The sequence below is a fragment of the Alosa alosa genome, chromosome 15 (genome assembly GCF_017589495.1).
Source record: "Alosa alosa isolate M-15738 ecotype Scorff River chromosome 15, AALO_Geno_1.1, whole genome shotgun sequence".
In the NCBI taxonomy this organism is placed as follows: Eukaryota; Metazoa; Chordata; class Actinopteri; order Clupeiformes; family Clupeidae; genus Alosa; species Alosa alosa.
The window spans coordinates 19,716,531-19,731,533 of record NC_063203.1 but is presented as its reverse complement, the minus strand read 5'-3'; the positions used below and the strand labels follow the sequence as shown (position 1 = coordinate 19,731,533).

Here is a 15,003-nt window from a genome sequence, read left to right as displayed (position 1 = left end):
TCAGCCTCTCTTTGTAGAAGGATTCTGTCCAAATTACCACCCCGACGAGGTTTCTCGACTTTTTCAATACCAATGTAGCGCAATGAGGCAACAGTATGTTCCATTTCAATAAAGTGACATGCTAACGGGTATGTGTCGTTTCTACATCTAATTGTGCTCCTATGCTCCGCTATGCGTTGTTTAAGCTGGCGTGTCGTTTTCCCTATATAAACTTTCCCACATGGACATGTGATTAGATAAATCACTCCAGTGGTTGAACATGTTATGATGCTCTTTATTGGGATCTTTTTCCCTGACCTTGGATGTTTAAAGTCATGGCATTTATAAGTGCCGTTACATTTGAATTACATTTATAGTTTCCAGGTCTGGTCGGCCTGTTTGAACATTGGGATTAAATTGAATGGACCAACTGGTCCTTCTTGAATAGACTACCTGTGGGGGTCTGTAAATACACTACTTAGTTGTTCGTCAGTTTGGAGGATATGCCAATGTTTCCGTAGTACAGGTTTAATCTCCTCTGCGCATTTTGAGTACTGAGTAATCAGTGCCGGCTGCCGGCGCACGTCTTCCCTTTTGTCGATTTCTGTTTTTTAGCATCTCAGTTCTATTTTTTCTTTCGAGTTTTGAGGACGCGTTTTTAATTTGTGCATCTTTGTAGCCTCTCTCTTTGAATTTCTTAATCATGATTTGCATATTTCGCTCAAAATCATCAGATTTATTACATATACGTTTCACCCGGCCGAACTGACTGTATGGCAAGCTATTCTTCAAAGGGTAGGGGTGGCAACTGTTTGCATGTAGAAGGCTATTACGGTCGGTATTTTTCCTGTATAGATTAGTGTGTAGACGGCAGTTTTCCCACACAATAAGGAGATCCAGGAAATTAATCTCTTGTTTGTCAAAGGTCATGGTAAATTTCAAATGGTCTGAGCTAGAATTAAGATATTCAAAAAATGACTGTAAAGAAGCCAGAGAGGTAATCAAGGATCTTTGGTTTAGCCGTTTAGACGGAGACGCAACCCGGTGTTACCAGATATACGGTTTCTGAGATTCTGAGTTTCCATGGGTGGAGTCGGGTGGAGTTTAGCGTGAATATTTATAAACGGAGGTTGACGTGCGCGCGCGCCTAGAGAGCATTCATGAAGCGTGACTCAAATGGAACTGAAAATGTTGGTAAAGAAGCTAGAAGACTACAACAATTTTAAATCGTTTTTAAATGTTGATATGGGATATTGTGGAAAAACGTGACAATTTCGACGACCACTGGTGGTCGAGTAAGTGTACGATTAGGCAATTTGGCGTTTATTTTTTGATCTTGTGTAGCTTTGACAGGCTAGCCTACAGCCTATCAAATTGTCATTACTTTCATTTAGCCCTGTTTAAATGGGCTATTTAGCACTTAAGGTTGTAATGTCAGTGGGACATCATGGTAGATGTCTTGAAAGTGTTATTACATCATCTGTTTTTTTGTGTGTGATGTCCAATGAGTTTCGAGATTTGGTCATGCATGCTTGCCTACACAAACATGTTAGCCTAGTTTGACAAATTTACTTGTGCTGCATTACAATGCCCAGCTAGCTACCTCTGTTGCCAAAAATGCTTTATTGGACATTCTGATATCTTGGAGTCTTGTGAAATACTAAAACTTGTTTTATACAATCATGTTGTTATTGTACCATTAGGGAAGCAGGGCATTAATATGGGCCATGCACTTACAGTATGTTGGTTATGTTTATCCATAAAGGTCATAACTGCATTAAGTCAATATGCTTTATTACCTTACAAGTACTGTCTAGCTTTACATGGATGATGCCTTCTGTAAGAGAAGTCCTTCAGATACAGTACACAAGATGAATGGGTTATGGTGTGGTGAATGGGTATGAATGGCTAATGGTTACAAATTAAGTAGTACTTTACAAGAACCTATGTGCTCAATGAGGATGATATGGGGGGGGGGGGGGGCTATAAGGTAAAGTTCATCAGTCATCAGATTGAGGTGAATGACTACATATGGGCTGATTATAACAGGTAGTAATCTGGCCCTTCAAACCCCAAATTAGTCATGTGATGCATAAAGGACCCCAGAGGAGTTTTTACCTTAAAATAACGTTTCCAAAATCATTTTGAAAGCCCATGAACTCTTAGTTAATGGCATTTTGAGCAGGTCTTATCGCTTTGAAAGTTTACTGTTGAGGTAGGAACAGAGAAACACACCACTCCACTCGTGTATTTGATGCCAGACAGGCTCATATCTTGCTGTTCTATATGCATGCCTATTAATTTACATTTTTGACCAAATCTGCTGTTATGTTCTATTCCTAAGAATATTAGGCTAACTTGGCCAGACTCCTCTTACTATGTAAAATTAAAATTGAAAAGAATAAACTGCTCTACAATAGATAGACAGGGCACCCCTATATCATCCTCATTGAGCACATAGGTTCTTGTAAAGTACTACTTAATTTGTAACCATTAGCCATTCATACCCATTCACCACACCATAACCCATTCATCTTGTGTACTGTATCTGAAGGACTTCTCTTACAGAAGGCATCATCCATGTAAAGCTAGACAGTACTTGTAAGGTAATAAAGCATATTGACTTAATGCAGTTATGACCTTTATGGATAAACATAACCAACATACTGTAAGTGCATGGCCCATATTAATGCCCTGCTTCCCTAATGGTACAATAACAACATGATTGTATAAAACAAGTTTTATTATTTCACAAGACTCCAAGATATCAGAATGTCCAATAAAGCATTTTTGGCAACAGAGGTAGCTAGCTGGGCATTGTAATGCAGCACAAGTAAATTTGTCAAACTAGGCTAACATGTTTGTGTAGGCAAGCATGCATGACCAAATCTCGAAACTCATTGGACATCACACACAAAAACAGATGATGTACTAACACTTTCAAGACATCTACCATGATGTCCCACTGACATTACAACCTTAAGTGCTAAATAGCCCATTTAAACAGGGCTAAATGAAAGTAATGACAATTTGATAGGCTGTAGGCTAGCCTGTCAAAGCTACACAAGATCAAAACATAAGCGTAAATTGCCCTGTCGTACACTTACTCGACCACCAGTGGTCGTCTTTAAATTAATCACGTTTTTCCACAATATCCCATATCAACATTTAAAAGCGATTTAAAATTGCTGTAGTCTTCTAGCTTCTTTACCAACATTTTCAGTTCCATTTGAGTCACGCTTCATGAATGCTCTCTGGCGCGGCGCGTCAACCTCCGTTTATAAATATTCACGCTAAACTCCACCCGACTCCACCCATGGAAACTCAGAATCTCAGAACCGTGATATCTGGTAACACCGGGTCGCCTTCAAAACTCTACACTCTGGAAGGAGTCTTCAGATTTTTGCGTCTTCAAGCCCCGATGGCGGGGTCGCCGTGTAAACGAAAGGCACTTATGATAAAATATTTTGTCATCTTTCTTCGCAATCGTTCTCGTATAAACGGCCCCTTAAACTAAATAAAGTGTAAGAACCTTAACATTCACATTCATACATGTGCAGCACCTCATGGTGGAGGGAAAAGGTAATGTAATGACATGTCATTCTACATTTGTCTATGTTTGACACTGACCTGCTGTCCAGAACAAACGGTTCAGGCTCTATGGACGTGTTGCATTGTCAGCCTTTGAATGGAGTACACTACACTCGTGTCCCTGTTAGCACGGCCCCTTTTGTCCAACCGCTACATGTAAAACCCATCAGTCAACATCAGCTGTCAAAGACATAATAACTGTGACATTAAAGTGACAGGCAACATAGGCTGTGTGTCTGAGGATAACACATAGACCTCAGTCACATGGTTAGTGCTTCTGTTTGTCAAGCTGAGGGATACATGTATTGTCGTTGTTGTTTCTGTTGCGCATTTATTTGTCAGAAGACGTCTCGTGTGACATTTATCTTATTCGTGAGACGGCAGGCAGTGTAAAATCCAAAAGCAAAGTGACTGAAATTTAAAATTAAAACTGATAAAATAATGCAGGTGCAATATATGTATACTGCATAATGTATCTCTGTCCAACAATAATTAATCCCTGAGATGCAGTCAGTGATGTAGAAATGGACCTGGTGACCAACCTGTTCTCAGTATTCAGGTCCATGGGGGTCTGGAGGAGTGGAGCTGATGCTGAGGGCTAGGGCTACATGGGGATGGGGTTAGGGGTGGGGGGGGGGGTTGGTGGGCTGTTGAGTGGTGAGGTTAAATCAGACGGCCTCTTTGTGTGTGCTCAGAGCACCGGGCTCCCCACACATGGCCCTGTGTAATTAGCCAAAAGGGGAGAGGAGAGCCAGAGAGACCCAGAGAGAGGCAGTGGGACGCTGTGCCTGGGAGCGGGCGTGGGGCGCAGGGAGCTGGGACGGTGGCACGGGGCGGTCCAGCCTCTCTCTGCCCGTAGGCCCCCAGGGCAGCTGGGCCCACCACCTGTTAATGGGCTCTGAAGTGAAGCTTAATTGGACTGGCAGGGCATGTGCCACCCTCTCTTTGGGCACGGGAGGGCAAGGGATGACAGATGCAGCGTAGCCTGAGAGAGAGAGAGAGAGAGAGAGAGAGAGAGAGAGAGTGAAAGAGACATACTGTAGGGAATATAAATGGAAGCAAATTTGAAGTTATGAGTGTCCAAAAAAATGGTTACAGACTTCAGGGAATGATGATTATGATGATTTTTAACTCCGTAACACTACCCTAGAATCACCCCGGTATCAGGGACATCTCTTGTAATAGCAGCCTTAACTGCACTTAAAAAGGAAATGCTTTTTAAAGAGTTTCACCATGCTATCCATTTAAAATTCATTCAAATACAAATATTTGAAATTTTCTAATTTCCTTTCTCTAATAGAGCTGGTTTGTGATGTCCTCTCAGTGAGCAAAGCAAGTGTAGATGGGATAGACAATAAAGGCCCCATACATAATTCTGCGGAAAGTCTCTTGAGATATCCAAAGGAAAATAACCAGACATGCATCCAGGGCATACTTACGCTGATTTCCCCTGACAATTAACATTAAAAACAGATTGTTAAGTTCCCACAACTTTGACATTTTCAAGTGCCTCAGTGAATCCAGTCCCCTAACCTCGGACCTGGAACGCACTCTGACCAGCTCTGCCAGCAAACCACCGCTCGAACTTAACCAACTTTCCGAGAGCAAGGAACCTTTCTGTGGATCACTGGAAGAACAAAATGAGCACAACATCAATTAGAATGAAGGGGCCCTGAGCAGAACAAATGACTCTGCTGAGAGAGAGAAACCAAAGTCAGGCACACAATGACCAGATCCTCGGAAAAAGAACAGGCTCTGTGAACGCAGACTAACCAGGAGGATGGTACACACACACAATATTTACCCGGAAATGTTTGGATGAGTTGTCTCTGCAAAGAATACGTGGATTATGATAGATAGATAGATAGATAGATAGATAGATAGATAGATAGATAGATATGATAGATAGTTCAATGGCCCTGGGGATGAATGACTTCCTCAGTCTGTCTGTTGTGCAAGGCAGTGAGCGAAGTCTTCAGCTGATCAGGCTCTTCTGCTTAACAATAGTGCTGTGGAGTGGATGACACTCATTGTCCAAGATGTTGATCAGTTTGTTCAGGGTCCTTTTGTCAGATATTAAATTGATGCACTCCAGTTCAGCTCCCACTACAGAGCCAGCTTTCCTTACCAGCCTGTCAAGTCGCCCAGCATCCTTCTTCTTTGTGCTTCCTCCCCAGCATACCACTGCATAGAAGAGGACGCTGGCAACAACAGACTGGTAGAACTTCCTGAGGAGCTTGCTGCACACATTGAAGGAGCACAGCTTCCTTAGGAAGTACAGCCTGCTCTGCCCTTTTTTGTGCGTCAGTGTTGGCTGACCAGTCCAGTTTATTGTCCAGGTGGAGACCCAGGTACTTGTAGGTGCTTACCACCTCGACATTGACCCCATCAATGGAGACTGGTAGCATAGTGGGCTTGTTGACAGAGTAGCAAGACATACAGATTTGTGCCTCATTGTATTAAAATACATTTTAATTTAATAAAGAAGCTAAATAAAATGATTACTCCTTCCTTTAGGAAATTAGATGAGGACTGGCCGTCATGCTTTGTGAGAGTGATTCACTACCTCCAGCATCATCAGATTGAGTTTTGTGGCACAGGGAGATGCATTTTCTCAGCAGCCTAGTGAACCCTGTGCAATCCTATCATTTGTCTTCAGCTGCACTGCAATTATAAGGCTACGCACTGTGCTTTTGACCCTTTCAAATGGCATTCGACAAAGGAACATTATGAGCAGAACAGGGCACTACATAAAGCGATCAGCAATTTAATGAGCACATTTAATCCTCCTTTGTTTAAATGTTGAACCCTATGTTAATGGCATTTCACCTCAGATCGCATACTGCATTTTTATTTTCTTCTATGGTGTTGTATGGAGGACAACCACATTCTGTGAAATACTCTGACGGACCCTCACTTCCCTTTAACTGGTGTCAGCAAATATGCAGACAGACAGATTTCTATGCTGTGCTTTTTTCTCAGTTCTATCTCTTAAGTTGGACAACATCTTCAGAAGCTCTTCCTTGAAGGGTTTGCTGTGGTGTTGTGCAACTTATGAGAAGTGTGCGATATTTATACTTTTCCTGTCACTGCTGTGTATTGGTGTTGTTGTTTGCTTGTGAAGTAAAACGTTTGTTTGTGCATGTCCTTTGTTGCGTTGTTGTGACAGTGTCTTGTGTGTTTGTGTAAACGTGGGGAGTTCGGACATCGAGCCAGGTAATAGGATTGGCCCAGCGTGAGGCTCTTGAACTGTCACGGCCTTGCACTAATGACATCACAGCAGGAGCAGGCTCGATCCTCTTCGTTCTAGACCGTTCTTCCCCAAAAGCCCTCTCTCTGCCACATTCGTTTTCAACACTAATTTGCTCGCTGACCTATAAGGTGCGGTACTTTTCTTGATAAATTAAGTGCCATTTGTTTCGTTCTTGGCACTGACGTTTATTGAACCGGAGACTGCAGGGGGGTAAAATCAAGGAGGTCTTTCTCCCCTGCACACTTGAGTGATCCTAAGTACTCTCAAATGAACTATTCTATTGCCCCCCCACCCCACCTCCCTGTCTGTCATTTAGACCCAATGATGCCACTTCTCATTGAGGAAACAGACCCTTCTGACAGACGGACTTGCAGTCATCTGGACATTTTAGACGGCCCTTTCATTAGCCCCCTTACCGACCCCCCCGTACCAAATTAACCCCCTGTCAGCGCCCCACAATAGAAGTGGGCATGGCCCAGCTTGATTTATCCCACGCCCAGGCATCAAGAGGGCACGGCTAGCCCCTCTCTCACCCCCTCTCCCCACCCCTCCTCCCTTTTCACCCCTTTTCCTGTCCTCCCTAAAGGCCCTCTCCCTCTCCCTCTCTCTCTCTCCCTCCTCTTTCTTCCTCCAAATGTTCCTCCCATCCCAGTTCTCAGTCTGACGTCTGGAGAGAGAGAGAGAGAGAGAGAGACAGAGAGACTGACACTGTCGATAGCGGTCAATAGGTCTATTTAACAACAAATCAAGGGTAGGTGTCAGTGTGCGTTTGTGTCTTCGAGGGTGGTGGTGCACCACCAGCAGTACTGGGTGGGGATCTCTCTCAGTGCTCCTTTATGGAGAGGAGCCAAGTGTGGAGGACAGATAGGCGTCCAGTCCAGTCCACCTCGTCCAAGACCCGCATGCGTCTCGTTTCCATGGACCTGATTTCACGCCGAGGTGACTCACAAGGAAAAAGCCCTGCTTGACCTGGAGAGGCAGAAGAAAACCTAGCTCCGCTTAACACCGGCGTAGCCATCCATGGGACCCCATCAGGACTTGGCCTCCGCCCTGTTCTGTGGTCTATATAATCTCCTCTTTGACTCGCACGGGATCATCCAGTGTCCACCTGCGCCCAGTGCTCGGTTGTATGTGTGTGCGTTTCGCTTAGAGATCAGCAAGCCTTCTGCAGGGGGCTTTTCAGGGGGGTCTGAGCTCCAGGATGGAGTTTAGGGGGAGACTCGGCGTCCGTTCCCCCAGCAGCCTGGCTGTGGTGTGGGCACTGTGCTGCTGCCTCTGCCGGGTGGCCGGGGTGGCTGGGACTATGGCTGTGCTAGCCGCTGCTTCTGTTGCTGGTGGCAACAGTGCGCTCGGGGACTCAGGTTCTGTGATGTTATTTCCGACAGACCCGGGCGCGCAGGACGGGGCCAGTGAAGGGGCCACGGTGGCCCCCGCTGTGGAGCATGAAGACGACAACTCGCCGGGCTACACAGGTACCGCTGCTCTTCCTCTCTGCTTCACCCTCAGGCTCGGATCCCAGGGCTCTCTGGGCTGGGCTCTGCTGTGCTGTGCCCATTTTATTCCCACTTCATTTGTGCCTCACTACATCCATTTAAATAGAGGCCTAAACTTAAACTCACTCTCTCTCTCTCTACCTCTCTATCTATCTCTCTCTCTCTCTCTCTGTCTCTCTCTCTCTTTGCCTCTTATCTCTCTCTCTCTCTGTCTCACTTTCTCCCTATCTACCTCTCCATCTCTCTATCTGTCTCTCTCTCTCTCTGTCTGCCTCTGTCTTTCTCGCTCTGTTTTTCTCTCACGTTACCATCATACAGGATCTGGTCACTGTTACTTTCCTCCTACCTGTTGGAAGTCCTTCACCTTTCTGCGGACATTGGTCATTTCACTGGTTGTATTGGTTTTGGACTGGATAGAAACTGATCATGCTGTGGTTGCAGAAACAAACAATTGAGTCAATCAGTGTTGAAATGTTCAGTAGTGCAATGAAGCAGGACACCATCTTTTATGTCTATACAGGGTTGCTAGTTTTGTATTATTACATTCCCAAAGTGCAATCTATGGATCTACAACAAAATCATATAAGTGAATGGTGAAATGTTAAGCAATAGATGTCTGTGTCATGAGGCTAGTCACAGTGTGAGGTGAATTTGACCTGGGGGGAATAGTTCAGCCAGGGGCTGCCGTCGTTGAGAGGTTTTGTTTGTTTATAGCTCTGGGCTCTTGCTCTTTGCTGGTGGAAATGGCACACTCAGCGTGAGCCACACTCCCTCTGCTCTCCTCCTGAGATTTAATGAACCTCACAACCTCACAGGCTTTTGTTGCCTCAGCTGAGAGAGTCAGGATGTCCAGATGGGTGCCCATAGACCAGGCCATTTCGCTGGCTCACCCCCGGGGTGATAAGACACCCTTTAGGATTTATAAGGGGACCTGCTGGGGGCCAGAGAGGCTCTTTTGAAAGTTCCGGGTCAAATTGGCAAAGCAGCTTCCTGCCATCTCTCGCAAGAGTGTTTACACTGAATTTTACCCCTTAGGTTCTACTAAGGCAGATGTTACCAAAAAAAAGATATCTGTATATCTGTTTTGAAATTGGCTGTTTCTGCGGTATGAAGCTTTTTTTGAGTGGCAGCCAGCAGTCTGCTACAGCCAGCAGTAAATAGGAGGAAATAACTCTCTAAGGAGGACATGATAACAGGTAGGCTTTGGAGTTAGGTGTTAGGCTCGTGGTTCTTTTATCAGGCTCAGGGTGATCCATCTGAAGAGTTTAGCCCAGAAAATCACATCAATCACGCTCTGAAGAGAGAGAGAGAGAGAGAGAGAGAGAGAGGTGCGAACACTTCCTCATTAGTGTTCTTTAGGGATGGCTCCAGGAGAGAAGGCTCTTTAATCCAACATTTTAATCCCATCTGTGCCGGAGGATGTGGGGAATCGATCTCCCTTAGTCACCGAATTGGAAATGAGGCTAATGTGTCCTAATGCCCCAGTCTGCCGCCAACAGCAGAAGCGAATGAGCGGCAGCCAGTGACTCCATCTCCACAGATTGGATTCACTTAGACGAGGTGAAACAGCCGGATTAGCCCAGGCAGTTGCCAATTTCTTTCTCTCTTTTTTTTCCTCCGCTACTTTGTCCTCCGCTATATTATTCCTTTCCTCGCCAAAGTGGAAATTGAGTTCACCTTCCAAGCGTCCAGACCAATTCCAATTCAGATTCACCTCTCTTATCATTGGAGCCGTCTGGGCCCGGCTGGCGACTTTCTCAGAGTAAGCAGGTCGATACATAGATGGAGAGGGATGCCTTGCACCTCGTAGGGAAGCACAAGTAACAGTAACAGAACTGACTGGGAAGGCGTGACTTTCTGCACATGGCCTGAAAGACAACAGCCACTTCCCGTGGTAACTCGGGTTTCCCCCTGAGAGAAGGGAGAGTCTCTATCCGTAGTCTGCGCTCCAGTGGAAAGGCCGTGGGCAGAGAAGGGGATCAGGTTTAAGGTCGGGCCTCTGCCAAGGACAGCATGGATCTTTGTGTTGATGAGGGCTGCTAGGCATACTTTTAATGGCAGGGAGATCACATTATTATGTTCTTGGCATCGAGCTGCTCTTTCATGACTCCAGGCCTTGATTAAAATTTTATGTAAGCACTTAGTAATGTCTTTAAGAAGTCCTCATCAAACTAAAAAAACTAAAACATGTAGAGAAAATTCACACATCCACTACTATTAATCACACTTTTACAAAGCCTAAATTCCAAATCATCGATACACTGCAATATTTTACGACCTCTGTGTACATTTTGAAATAAGATAGCAAGCAAACTCTCTGAGCTGGGAATAAAAGTTCCGGAGACAAGCTCATGAAACTTTTGCATTGCGATCGCAAGCCACTTACTACTGATTAGACTCCAGTTCACAGGCACGCGGTGAGTAGAGAGCTGACAGACCCCCAGAGTTAGCGCTGCGAGATGAAAGGCGAGCGAGTCTTTTTTCCCCCTGCACAAGTGCTGCTCTCCTCCTCAAGCCCCACTGTCGACAGCTCGCAGCGCATCTGTCAGAGACGGGCGAAGGCCGCAGAACTTCTGAGCGAGCCCAGTTCGCTCATTTTGTCACTGCACTTGGCGGGGTGGGGTGGGGGGTTTGGAGAAAGTGAGAAAATTGAAGGTCACCACTTTTTTTTTCGCCACTGTCGCCAATTGGCCACAAAACAGAGGGCTTGTCTAGACAAGTGCCACATATCTCATTGCGAGTGTGTCCCTGAATGTCAAACTCGGGCCATTCACTGCTTGGATGAATTGCACATTGACAGACAGATGAGTGTGGACATGATCACTCCCTTGGAGTGAGAATTGCAGAAGCTGTATTGTATGGGGTGAAAGTTCTAGGATACCTGTTTTTTTTTGTAGCAGGCTCTCTGCCCATCTCAGCATTCCATGGGGAAGTGTTTACGAGTCTTAAGCTGACAGTCTCTGTTGTTTTGCTGTCTATGGCAGTGGTATTCACGCCTGTGGAGGACAGGGGCAGGTCGTGGTGGTGGTCATCATTATCGTGTCCGCTGGCTGTATTGATGTGGAGGTGGAGCTGCTGTGTGGCTGGCTGCGTCCGTGTGACAGCTAGAGACAGAGCTGTGGACATTTGCAGTACACCTCCACCTCCACCTCCATCGCCTCCACCACTTCCACCTCCTCCACCACCGCTGTGCCTCATTACGAGCCCCCGGCGTGGCCTTGAATCCTGACCTCTAAGACCGAGTCTGGCTTCACATTCATTACCACCCCGACTTAGCAGCCCCACTCACCCCCCCACCCCTGCCCCTGTGCTTCCTCATTCCTCTCCCTCGTCACGTTCACGTTCACTCACAGCGAAGTGGCCATTAAGGTGCCTGCGGTCCCAAGGTTCTCTCGGTTCTCAGCCGCTCTTTGGAATCTGGTGAGAGGGGAACCGAAAACCAGGCTCCCTTCAGTCATTCTCCCCTTCTCCTGAGACTGGCCGTGGCGACAGAGGGCCTGACGACGCCTAGGGGAGAATGATCTCACTTGAGATATAATTACCTCAAACTCCAGACCGCTCTCCTCCACCAGAACCCCCATCCCCACCACCCCATAGAGCTCTCTCGGTGTTGGATGAAGGGACTCTTTTTTTTGTTTTCTGAGCCCCAATCCAATCCTCTTTCTTCTCCTTGAGTCCAAAGCTTAACTCTCTGCTGCAACAGAAAATGGGTCGATTAACCATTCCTCTCTGGAGCAGGTCAGGCTAATACCATGAAGACGGACTTGTGAGGTGGTGAGATTGACAGAGGAAGTCGGAGTGCAAACGTAGATAAGGGGAAGGGGGAATCCATTATTCAGAACCATGCTTGTGTCTCGAGCTGCGTGGGGAACAGAATCAGATTCATCCTCTCTGTTATGATTAACATCAGCAAGCGTTGTGTGCTAGCGCGAGCAGGGCCATTGCTACTGTCATTAGCATTCATTCCACCGAATCATGGCCCAATAGACTTCGTGTTTTTGAGAATGGAGACACTGGTGCAATTACTGGGCTTTTTTTTCTGCATGAATCGTAAATGGCTTCCCCTCTTCCCCATCTGTGGAGTGGGGGAAGGCAGGGGGGATTCAAACGCCTCTCTTTTGTATTTGCCCCGAATGTCCATATGGTGCCATCATGACTGTCAAGCAGTTGCAGGGTTTTTTTTTAAATGCAAAGAGAAAGGCGTGTAACATTAACTAGAGTTATCCTCACACGGGGACACATTGGTTCTTTTTGTTTTATTTAATGCCTTTGTGTTCACGGTGACTTTAATCAGTAATGGACTTGGCATTTGCATCCGGTCTATTCATTTAAACTGCAGGCAGTTAGTCTTGTCAGTCTTGTCAAAAGATGATATTGTGGTATCAGAATAAAAGGATTGAATAGAGTACTTATGGTTGCATTTCTTTCCAATTGCATTTTTGCTTACACTGGTACTGTTTTTTTATCAAGTGCCATTCTTTAAGAATGATAACATAAGTCGCCAGCATCACATAACATAACCCTTAACCTGTGAGCAGTCATATCTGGTTGAGGTCAAAACTACTGTCCACACTGGCTGTGTCCATTTCTGCTTCTGCTTGCAGTGAATGGAGTCTATGGGCAAGAGAATTGAGTTTGACTTATTTATCTGACAAAGATCAATGACAGTGGAGACAATAAAGACACTGGTGTGTGTGTGTGTGTGTGTGTGTGTGTGTGTGTGTGTCAAAATCAGCTGAGTTAATTCTACTAGTAGGCAACTGCAAATATTGTAAGTAGCTTTAAAATAAAATATAAAATCCTCAAACAAATGTTAAGTGTATCAAAATAAACTACAAAATACAGCAGCCACACCATGTATCAAAATAAAACACTGTATTGTTGTATTTTGAAAATAGATATCTGTCTATAAAATCTATTCCTTCATCAGTACACCGACTCTGTTGAGTAAGTGAACAGTGTTTGAGAGGAACAGCTTTTCTCTGCCTACGAGACATGCCATAAGCCTGCAAACAGTCAGCAGATCAACTATGCTGACCTGCCTGTTACATAGCCTAATCTCATAGCCTACATATCATAGCCTAAATTCTATATCAGAGATGCATCGGGCAACTTCTTGTGCAATGTTGCAGGGAAACATAATCCGCTTCCATGTTTTCCTATTGGATGAATAAAGTTCTCAAGAAACTTGAGGTTGATGGAAGAGGGAGTGTATTGTGTGTCTGAACAACCCACACGTTACTCATCTTGCACTGGATCATCTTCCTGAATCTCAGTATTTTGATCACAACAAGTTGGGGTGGTGGTAGCGTAGTGGTTAAGGATATGGGTTAAATTTGCGGCTTCCACTGTTATGCCCTTGAGCGAGACGTTAACCCCAAGTTGCTCCGAGGACAATGACCCTTGTAATACGATTAACATATGTAACTCACTTTGGATAGAAGCTGTCTGCTAAATTAATAAATGTAATGTAATGTAACAACAAGTCTGGGGAAATTACTAAGTCAGCTCCAGTCAGAGGCTACATTCATTGGTTTGCACTTTGTGACTTTACCAAAAATATTTGCCATTATTTTTAAACTAGAAAAATTATATGGAGTGAGGATTGTCTCAAAATGATTTAAATATATATAAAAGGATATATATATATATATATATATATATATATATATATATATATATATATACATATATATACATACATTTATAAATATACAAATACAAAATACAAATATAAAAATGTGACATACAAATAAATAAACAAATTGATATAAATAAAGTGTCTTTGTAAATATATTTTGAGATTTGAAAATAAATATGCTTGACTTTGTATGTGGAATCTCAATCCTCACTCCATAAAAATACACACTAAAATACAAATGACAAAATACTATTTTGTGTTTGAAATATGTATTTTAAATCTATCTGTATATTATTTATGTATTACAAATACTGCCCATGCCTTTAAGTAAGAGTATATTTGATTTAAAAGAATGTGACATTGACCTTGTGTGTTATACTGCAGTAAGGTCAGTTTATTTGACCAAACAAAACAAACAATGAATGTTGTAGAATGAATGATGTTATAGAAAGTGGAAAATATGGTTGTTTGACACTTTCTAAGAGGTCAGACTGATTAACAGCTGAGGAATGATTCCTATGTGACATTCCTTACTGCTTAGTGTTTGCTAAATAGATTAAACAAGGCAAAGACACAGGCAGCTGTCTAAAATTCACTATGAAACTTCAGCTGGGTTGCTCCCTAAAGGACTTACAGTACATAATTAGATTGGTCTTCAGAAATCTTGTCCTAATAAGTAGTCCCACTCTGTGAGGAGTATAAAGTCTCTTCCATGCATGCGTCTCTGAGAAGTTCTTTCCTGCGTGACCAGATGAAGAGTGAGCCCTGTGACGTACATCTTGGTGAAGTAGGATGTGTTCCTCTGGCCATACACAGGATGATGTGCTCACAAACTCTCCCACAGCTGGGGTCAATGCTGTGCTTCTCACACGCTTGCTATGCACCGGATGTGTGAGTGTGTGGGTGGATGGGGTGTTGGTGAGGGTGTATGTGGAACTGTGCTTGTGTGTGTGTGTGTATGTCTGTGTTTGTGTGTGTGTGTGTGTCAGAGAGATAGAGAGAGAGTGAGTGTGTGTGTGTGTGTGTTTTTTCTCTGTGTGTATGTG

General features: G+C 44.4%; 1 protein-coding gene across 1 annotated transcript in view; it reads left to right on the top strand.

The window, feature by feature from the left end:
* robo1 (roundabout, axon guidance receptor, homolog 1 (Drosophila)) overlaps positions 1 to 15,003 on the top strand; it is a 279,922-nt gene that overhangs the window by 85,070 nt on the left and 179,849 nt on the right. The window contains 1 exon segment of the mRNA XM_048264324.1: positions 8,209 to 8,295. Within this exon segment, the coding sequence (XP_048120281.1) occupies positions 8,209 to 8,295 (87 nt within the window).